At 37.9% G+C, this 10,183-nt stretch overlaps 1 protein-coding gene across 1 annotated transcript; it reads left to right on the top strand.

The window, feature by feature from the left end:
• Positions 1 to 901: 901 nt before the first annotated feature.
• On the top strand, positions 902 to 4,782 carry LOC116332717. Its single transcript, XM_031755764.2, has 3 exons — positions 902 to 1,160; positions 2,383 to 2,640; positions 3,620 to 4,782. Exons 1-3 carry the CDS (start codon positions 950 to 952, stop codon positions 4,099 to 4,101), a joined length of 951 nt encoding a protein of 316 aa, XP_031611624.2. The 5' UTR covers positions 902 to 949; the 3' UTR covers positions 4,102 to 4,782.
• Positions 4,783 to 10,183: the final 5,401 nt, after the last annotated feature.

The following is a 10,183-nucleotide window of genomic DNA, read 5'->3' as shown; positions in this document are numbered from 1 at the left end:
TTTGCAGTGAAATACTACACTTTGTAAACTATAGCATATATTTATAAGTCTTTATTATTTTTCAGATTTTGTAATATAAATCTAATATTGCATGCTGTATTATTATAATTAAAGCTTACTGACAGCATGCAAGCAATTAAAATAATCTCCAAGTAAAAAGGAAAAAAAACTTAAATCATATGAACAGTCATGAATCAAAAATAAGGGTGCTCTTGTTTTATTAAATTTTATTGGGCCCTGTGCCACCCTATTTCAAAAACCCTGGAAGAATCCCTGCCCATGCTAATGTCTACACTGTCTTTATTTTGGATGTTTCCAAAAGTTGAATCTGTTCATCTGGACGTAGCGTTTTGTGGGAGAAACGTTTCGTCACTCATCCAAGTGACTTCTTCAGTCTCAGCTGACTGCAGGTTTCCCCAAACCTTATAAACAGTACATTTGCATAATGACTGAAACCAGCCCACTGAAGGAACAATGGGCTGTGAGGTCAGTTCCTTAATCATAATTATGCAAATTCCCATGACCATTGATCAACAATCACTGACCAAAACCCACTGATCAAAGAACACTGATCAATGGCCATGAGTACCATTCACAGAGAGTTGGGGAATGGCTGCAATCACAGCTATCTTACAATGCTGTGATGCAATCACAGCATTGATGCAATCACAGCATTGTAAGATTGTAAGATTCAACTTTTGGAGATTTACTTTCCTGGATGATTGAGAATGCATCAAGACGTTTATTTTGGATGAATATTCTGGTCCCACCCTGCCTTATTCTTTGTACCCCCCCTGTGCCCTACCCCCCACATTTCAAAAACCAAGGAAGCACCCCTGGTAACATCAAGGCAGCCTCTAGGATCTGACCAATGATCTGACAGTAAGCCAGAAAAGGCGGGAACGCTAGCTTATTGGACGATAGCTTCCAATTTAAGCGGTGGACTCTGATGCCAAGACGAAAAAATATTTTGGTTGCTGACAGAAAAATGTCTTCATTTCAGTTCAGTTTGAGACGGTTTATCACTGAGAGACTAGCTGCTGTTGCTGATGAAATCTCCTCAGAAGTTGAAAAAAGGATCCTCCAGTATCAGAAGGAGATCAGTAGTCACCAACTGCTGAAGGTTACCCGGAAACCAGAGATAAGAGGACACATAATAGGTATGAAAAACTCTGTTTCGCTCAGCTAACAAAGAAATATATGAAATGCTTACTTTTTTAATGTAAAAATGCACAATTAACACTAACACTGCTACACTGTTGTTAACATATTTATGACTCAGCGTTACTGTACTTATATTATAATAAATCCAGTCCCGTTTGGCCACATAAAATATCTTTATGAAACTGTGATGCTATATTTGTTGCAGTTTCTGCCACCCTAGTGGCTAGATCTCACTTGAAAAACACGTTTTTATTGTCAATGATATTTTTACCTCAATAGAGAAGGTATTTAAAAGTCACTTTGCCATAAAGCTGACTGCAGCTTTGACTTTGTAACGGAAATATTCTTTCTGGCCCAAAATGAAATATTAAAATGATGGTATTATTCAGCCCTGTCTGTAGAAAATTTGTGAAATTGTAACAAAAAAGTCATCTTTTTTGTGTCCATCGACACAAATTGTTTTATTTTAGATGAAACCATATTTTTGGAAGAGATAATCAAGTACTTTTGAATTACCTAACCCTAACGAAGTAGCTTTTTAATGTGTACCCCTAAACAAATAACATATTTTTCTATCAGCAAAAATGACCTGGTGTGACAGTCTGCAAACTTAATCCTCCACCACTCCTTCGACTTTTAGATGCAGATTTCCTTTGCTTTTCAAAGAGGACACATGAGAGCAGACTGATGGAAAAATCGTGGGTTGACAAAATACTTTTGAGAAATTCATGGCCAGAAACACAAATAAATAGATTATGGGCTGAGTATGTCACGACCTGCTGTGAGACCGAGTATTGTACATACAAATAATATCCATTGAGATTTCACAGATTGAGAACGTTTCACAGATTATAGGTCAGTAAATAATTACAACAGTTTAAAAACTAGAAATCTTTTTTTTTTTTTTTTTTTTTTGCCACAACACTGGCATACCCGAAATGTTATTTTACAACAATTCAATTCTATACGGTAAAAATGGCATCCTCAGCCTTTCTAGGTATGAATAGTTTTTTTTAATTTTTCCTTTTTTTTTTGCTTCACATACGCTAAAATCCATTATATAGTGAATAAACCCATTTTAAGAAAAGTCATGAAATATGAGACTGTGAGAGTTTATTTTTAGCAGTTATGTGATTTTTTAAAATGCCTGGGGTCAAACTAATTCAGTGAAGTGACGTTATAGTAACTTTTTGATCTTATGTCCATTTGTTAATTAAGATCTCACACAGCATGACAGTAAGGAAGAGGAGAATCTGGGTTTCCAGCAGCTTCGTGACCAGAAGGGAAACTCCAGTCGACACCAGGAGGACCCAGAGCCTCCACAGATTATACAGGATAAGGAAGAACTCTGCACCAATCAGGAGAGAGAGCAGCCTGTGCTGAAGCAGGACAAAGGCATCGTCGTCTGGACTGAGGAATGGCAGTTAAGATTGCTGGAAAACATCTGGAAACCTGAACTCAACTTACACAGAACAGGTATGTAAAAACAGGTATATAGTCTTTACTTTCCAGAAGGTATTTTCCCCAAACCCTGAAAAGCCCGATTTAGAAGAGAAACAGGCATAAAGCTATCAGCGGGATGGAGGGGACATGTCCCCACAATGTTTAGACATCATGCATTTGTCCCCTCCACTAAAACTATTAAAGAAGCAGGATTTGCTGAGGAAAAACTGCTATAACCTGTCATAGTGAGATCAGGTACTGGTCTGTTTTCTTGCTGGATGGCTCTTTCGCGCTTCAATTTCAATTCAATTTTATTTATATAGCGCCAAATCACAACAACAGTCGACTCAAGGCACTTTATAATGTTAGGTAGACCCTATAATAATACATACAGAGAAAGACCCAACAATCAAATGACCCCCTATGAGCAAGCACTTTGGTGACAGTGGGAAGGAAAAACTCCCTTTTAACAGGAAGAAACCTCCAGCAGAAACAGGCTCAGGGAGGGGAGAGACAGAAGAGAGACAGAGATTAATAATAAGTATGATTCAATGCAGAAAAGTCTATTAACACATAGTGAGTGAAAAAGGTGACTGAAAAGGAAAAACTCAATGCATCATAGGAGTCCCCCAGCAGCCTATGCCTATTGCAGCATAACTAAGGGAGGATTCAGGGTCACCTGATCCAGCGCTAACTATGTGCTTTAGCAAAAAGGAACGTTTTAAGCCTAATCTTAAAAGTAGAGATAGTGTCTGTCTCCTGAATCCAAACTGGAAGCTGGTTCCACAGAAGAGGGGCCTAAAAACTGAAGGCTCTCCCTCCCATTCTACTTTTAAATACTCTAATGGGGTGATATGCTACTACAAGGTCATTAAGATAAGATGGGGCCTGATTATTTAAGACTTTGTATGCTTCCAAAATATAATTATGAGTTCATACACACACTTTTTTCAGATGTGTGTTTTTCTGCCATAACCTTTTTTGGGGCTTTTTTCTCCATTTGTCTCCTCAGACCCCCCACAAGAGCGTGTCTGTAAGGAAAAGATGGGCCCACATGTACAACAGCTCTGTAACCATGAATTGAGGTCCAGTCTGTACCAGGAGAAACCAAAACGGCCACAAATTAAAAAGAAACAGAAAGAACTTTGCACCGGTCAGGAGGGAGAGCGCTTTGCAGTGAGGCAGCCAACTTCTACCTTTATGGTGACTCCTACTTACAAAGAACGCGATCGCAGAGATGAAGAGCAAAACTGTGACCAGGCCCTGTCTGGAAAACCTCCCGAACCAGAGAGCCGAAAAAAGAAAAAAAGCAAGTCTGTGGGCTCGGCATCATCTCTAAATGCTCAGCTGAAGAAAAGAAAACGTGACGGAAACAGAAGTCAGAGCAGCAGAGTGGAAAATGCTCCTATGTCAGAGAGTCAGAGTAAAGCTGATGCGAGTGAAAAGTCTGCAAAATGTGCTGTGGAAAAGCTTTTTGGTGTGAAGCTAAACTGATAATACATCAGTGAGTCTACTCTGGTGAGAAGCATTGTTGATGCAGCACCTGTGGAAGAGAATTCAGTAAAGAGTTCAAACTTGAACTTGAAAAGACACACGAGAGCTCACAAAGAGGAGCAGTGATATGTTTGTAGCACCTGCGGGGAAGAGGTGAGAGGGCGGGTCAGATGTGAAACACCCAATGGAAAACATGACCCCATTTTCAGGTCATTATGATATCTTGTCCATCCAGATCATTTGTTTTTTATTCCATTTATTTCATTCCACAATTTCGTTCTGCTGCCTATTAGTCTTATTTGTTCTTAAAAGTTGTTCCAGTCTGTATCATAGTTCCTGTTTACCTGTCCCAGCTGCAGTGCTTTAATTAATGAGTGCAGCTCCAGCTTCAAAATACATGAAAAATATAGCAATATTGAACTTTTAATGTGTTTCTAAGCCTTTTGCTAATCAAATCAGTTATTAATATTTAATTTAATGCCATTAGCATACTTGTTTGGCCTCCTGTCTGAATATCTGTAATCTGCATTAGTTTAATGTTTGCACCTTCAGGCATGCATTCAAGTAGTGTATGTCAACATGGACTTTCACAGAGAGACAGACAGTATGTAAAGGATGTTTCTTTGAATTTCAAATAAATGTGATTTCATTTATGATACTCTTAATAAAGGAAACCTGTTTGACTCCTTTTTAATCTTGTAGAGTAGCTTTGCGAGTTATCAAAGTGATTTTCAAGTTTTCTAGTACTGGGTCATTGAATCAAATCTTGGGGTACAGCAACAGAGAGGCACGAGCCTTTGGAGAAACTGCTTTGTATTTTCTTATGATAAGCTGACCACAGACTCTGATTGTTGCAGTGAGCGTTGTTCTTGAGCCTGTGAACAACCATCCTGTAAAACGACTCTTCTAAACATATTCTTTGCTGTCTGTGATAATATACAAAACCAATCACAACGAGGCAATTAACAAATAAAGACCTGGAAGTAGAGATAGAGACCCGGAGGCCATCACACACACACGTGATGTAAACATATGTACGACTAAACAGTAAAAGTCAGCGCAGACAGCTGTTCATCACATTACTTTTTTAAGTCCACTTGTACATATGTTTAGAATGAGGTGGGAATAAAACCTTTAAAGACTTTAATCAGCCCACTCCTGCACCCTGTAAAGCATGAAGGTCTAAATATCTATCAAAGAGGCTCATTGAAGATCAGCTGATTTCTACGGGTTAAAGAGTGCTGAAACTACTTATATCAGCCACTGTGACCATTGCTCCAGTGCAGAATGAACTAGAGTGATGGCGGCTATGAGGTTACTTTGCAGGATCAGTGAGTGTCTATTTAAAGATAAACATCATCAACAGAGTTATGTTGATGATGTTTATCTTTAAATTGACATCGCCATGGAGCAGAAGCTTAATGCATCTACAGGAGCACAGAATTCTGATCGCAGATCTTCATCCACCTTTGGAAAGGTAAGACCATAAAATTGTTTTTACCTATCTTTTTATCTTTTTTCTTTTTAAGTCTTCCTTTATCATGCTAGGTAAAGACTAAAATTACTTTCCCAACATTAATTCTTCAGTAACATGATTTTTTTCTTTTAGTTACTCCCCAAAAAACATATGAGATATTTTCAGAGACTTGTCAGTTTTTTTTTCAAATCAGTTTTTTTTCTTACACTAAATAGCTTTAATTTGTAAATCATTTTTTTTTAAAACTTGGTACATGTTATATGTCTACATAGTGCAATTAAAAGGGTTTCCTTTGTAGTACTCAGGCTAGTATTTTAACTGAAGGGTTGATGTTGATACTTTTGTGGGTAAGTAAAAGAAAAAAATTGTTTGCACACAGTGCATTTTGTTAATATGTGAAAAAGTGTGTTAGGCTTTTGTTTACAGTTTCCTGATTTATCTGACCTTTGTGATTTTTGCTAATACAACTTGAAGCAGAAGAAAGGCAGCTGGTGGAACTGCATCAGAAGACCGGACGTGTGGAGGTGCATGATGAGGGGAGAGAAGACAGCAGAAAGATGGAGCAGAGCTAACTGTGTATCAAGTAAGAGTACGAGAGGGCAGCTTAAAAACCGTGAGTACAGAAAGACATAACACACTGCTGTGAAAAAGGCTAATCTGTCATTAGAAACATCTTTTCAGTAAGTGCATTGGCAAGACAAAACTATTGTGCTGATAAAAAGAAGAATTCATTTAGTTATTTTAACGCCCTTAAAATAGGATGATCCCGATACTAATGTTGACAAAAGTGATTGTTTCTTACTCAGCACAATACTTTTGGCCAATACTACCGAAATTTGAAGAGAGGTTTCTTGTTTCTTCTCAATACTTAGTGTGTTATATGTTTAGTAACTCCTCAGCTTCCTTCAGTACTAATAGGACTGTTAATGCTGTAATGTGTTCGTCAATTTAAACGTCAGCTTTAATTAATGGAAGACACAGCTGTGCTATTGAAAATTAATCAACAGGTTGCCAGGCCCTTGTAGCCATTCCAGATGAAAATAGCATAGCTCAGGTTTTGCAATTGCATTTCAGAAACTGAAAAACATTGTTCTCATCAGAAGAAGCCTTAAATTTAGAAAGATTGGGGTCCTGATAAGAGAAGATAAGATAAGATAAGATAGGATAAGACTTTATTGATCCCACGGCGTGTAAATTTTTGTGTTACCTCAGCTCAGGTACAGATAGCAGAAGGAAAATACAAAAACATACAAATAAAATACAAACAAATATAAAGTAAGTAAGATAATACATTATATACACAGAGTTTATCTGGACTTAGCGTTTTCAGTGTCATCCAAGTGACTTCTTCGGCCTGAGTGACTGAAGAAGTCACTTGGATGAGTGACGAAACGTTTCTCCCATTGCAAACACTACATCCAGATGGGTCCAGTTAGATTAGGAAGAGAAAATCTGATGATTCAGACGCCATTGATGCAAAACTGATTCTTTCTTTCATCACTATAGTCATTTTAATCTGTGCTAATATCTTTGTAAAAAGGTTTTTTGACTGAGAAGTTGGGCTGTACACATGAAAAACTGACATTAGATAAGATAATGTACCGCTGTAACACAGGAGCTATTACTGCTGAAAATGGGCCTCGGGACACCTGTGTAGATATTCCATTCAAACTCATTCATGATTTATGATCAATGTTACTGTTAAACATTTACATTTCTTGACATAATTAGGAGCGACTAAACATCAAACCAAATTGGACTGTATTTAGCAAACAAGACGTTTCTGATTCACCTCAAACTTTTGAGCTGTATGGTTTTTGATGACAGCAGATGGTATCAGAGTATCAGGACAGGGAGAGACTGTTAAAAAGTTATGAGCTGTCTTGCTGCAGAGAAAGTGGAGTCGGTCATCCTGGAAATGCTACCAGGATAGGCAGCTGGCAGGATGAATGATGCTCTGCCTCTGTGGTCAAGTGCAGACATAGGCTTTAAGCAACCATGAGCCACTAATAAGAGAAAATTCATCAACACACAATAAAGTGGACTTGTTAGGGAGAGTTTACCTTTAGCGTTGGAACAGTTCAACTCAATATTTCTTAACAAATGCTCTTAAAAATTCAGTCTTTGTTATAAACTGGTGACAAAATCCTGATCAGACACAGTTACATACATGCATACAATACACACTACTGCTCAAAAGTTTGGGGTCAGTCAGAAAACTTCTTGATTTTAATGTCAAATTTGCTTTTATTGTTGAACTTTATCAGTAACATTTTTTCACAGATAGTTTTGATCAAATCATTCATTGTAAATTACTTCTGATGTTTAAGGAAATATCTACACAGGTATGCTGAAACCCACTTTTACTAACAATCACTCCTGTATATTGTAATCTTAGATTGTGATTCTTTATCCAAGTTTATCAGGTCAGATGGATAATATATGAGTAGAAAAACCTTTCTACAAAGAATAAGCCATTCCAGATGAAAATAGCATAGCTCAGGTTTTCTGCAATTGCATTTCAGAAGCTGAAAAACATTGTTCTCATCAAAGGAAGCATTACATTTAGAAAGTTTGGGGTCCTGAGCAATGACTTTTGGCTTCAAGAGGATGGAAACCTATTGGTGTGTGTGCTAATGTCTATAGAAAAAGGTTTTATACAACTGGATGTGTCACTCTCTTTTCAGGACAGAGCAAATTTGATCTAATCATATTAGAAATGTTGTGTTTCAGACACAGATGTTGCTACATTTACTATTTTTGGAACGAGTATAATATTTTGTATAAGGATAAGGGTTTTTATGTATGAAACTTGGAAGACAAAGTGAAGATTTCTTACACTGTGGTGTGTAACTCGCTTTAAACAAAAGTGCAAACTGGGTCCAGTTATGTCTTGATGCATGCTCAATCATCCAGGTACCTAAATCCTAAAAGGTTGATTCTGTTACATATGATAAGATAAGATAAGATAAGATAGGATAAGACTTTATTGATCCCACGGCGTGTAAATTTTTGTGTTACCTCAGCTCAGGTACAGATAGCAGAAGGAAAATACAAAAAATACAAATTAAATACAAACAAATATAAAATAAGTAAGATAATACACTATATACACAGAGTTTATCTGGACGTAGCGTTTTCAGTGTCATCCGAGTGACTTCTTCGGCCTGAGTGACTGAAGAAGTCACTTGGATGAGTGACGAAACGTTTCTCCCATTGCAAACGCTACATCCAGATGGCTCCAGTCAGATTAGGAAGAGAAAATCTGATGATTCAGACGCCATTGATGCAAAACTGATTCTTTCTTTCATCACTATAGTCATTTTAATCTGTGCTAATGTCTTTGTAAAAAGGTTTTTTGACTGAGAAGTTGGGCTGTACACATGAAAAACTGACATTAGATAAGATAATGTACCGCTGTAACACAGGAGCTATTACTGCTGAAAATGGGCCTCGGGACACCTGTGTAGATATTCCATTCAAACTCATTCATGATTTATGATCAATGTTACTGTTAAACATTTACATTTCTTGACATAATTAGGAGTGACTAAACATCAAATCAAATTGGACTGTATTTAGCAAACAAGACGTTTCTGATTCACCTCAAACTTTTGAGCTGTATGGTTTTTGATGACAGCAGATGGTATCAGAGTATCAGGACAGGGAGAGACTGTTAAAAAGTTATGAGCTGTCTTGCTGCAGAGAAAGTGGAGTCGGTCATCCTGGAAATGCTACCAGGATAGGCAGCTGGCAGGATGAATGATGCTCTGCCTCTGTGGTCAAGTGCAGACATAGGCTTTAAGCAACCATGAGCCACTAATAAGAGAAAATTCATCAACACACAATAAAGTGGACTTGTTAGGGAGAGTTTACCTTTAGCGTTGGAATAGCTCAACTCAATATTTCTTAACAAATGCTCTTACAAATTCAGTCTTTGTTATAAACTGGTGACAAAATCCTGATCAGACACAGTTACATACATGCATACAGTGTTGGGAAGGTTACTTTTAAAATGTATTCCACTACAGAATACTGAATACATGCCCCAAAATGTATTCTGTAACGTATTCCGTTACGTTACTCAATGAGAGTAACGTATTCTGAATACTTTGGAATACTTAATATATTATCATGCTGTTTACAACTACATGAATGTCCTATTGCTGTGATTTATTACTGTTACTGAAGGTCCGCGGCTCCGAAACGTAGTAAAGGGACCTCTGGCTAATACGTCGGGTTCGTGTCGGGCTGGTAGCCGAAAACTAGCTTTACTTTGTTGTCTGGGTCAACTTTGCTTGCGGGAGACAGAGAGAGGCGTTGAAAGGCTTCTCCAACGGAACTTATTTTTTCCGGAGGAAAACACGAACACAGTGTACAGTTGAGTCTTAATAGCTTACTTACAGCTGGGCTCCTCAGGCACTCTTCTTGGTTGCTGTGGTTATTATTATATTTACATGCTTCCAGCTCCCGTTTTTGCTCCGTGACAGCTCTGACTTTTCCTTTCTCTCCCTCCCTCGCTCACAGACACATAACGGGTATGGTAGTCCATTCTCCCTGCAGCACGGACTACACTGCCCATCAGGCTACATGCTTTAGGGCCAT

Source organism: Oreochromis aureus, linkage group 7 (assembly GCF_013358895.1).
Source record: "Oreochromis aureus strain Israel breed Guangdong linkage group 7, ZZ_aureus, whole genome shotgun sequence".
Taxonomy (NCBI): domain Eukaryota; kingdom Metazoa; phylum Chordata; class Actinopteri; order Cichliformes; family Cichlidae; genus Oreochromis; species Oreochromis aureus.
Note: the sequence above shows the minus strand (reverse complement) of the source record. Positions and strands in the feature narration are given on the sequence as shown.

Coding starts and splice junctions, on each gene's coding strand:
- LOC116332717 (XM_031755764.2), top strand. CDS start 950: ATGCCAAGACGAAAAAATATTTTGGTTGCTGACAGAAAAATGTCTTCA. Junction 1,161..2,382: donor GATAAGAGGACACATAATAG/GTATGAAAAACT, acceptor TTGTTAATTAAG/ATCTCACACAGCATGACAGT. Junction 2,641..3,619: donor ACTCAACTTACACAGAACAG/GTATGTAAAAAC, acceptor TTGTCTCCTCAG/ACCCCCCACAAGAGCGTGTC.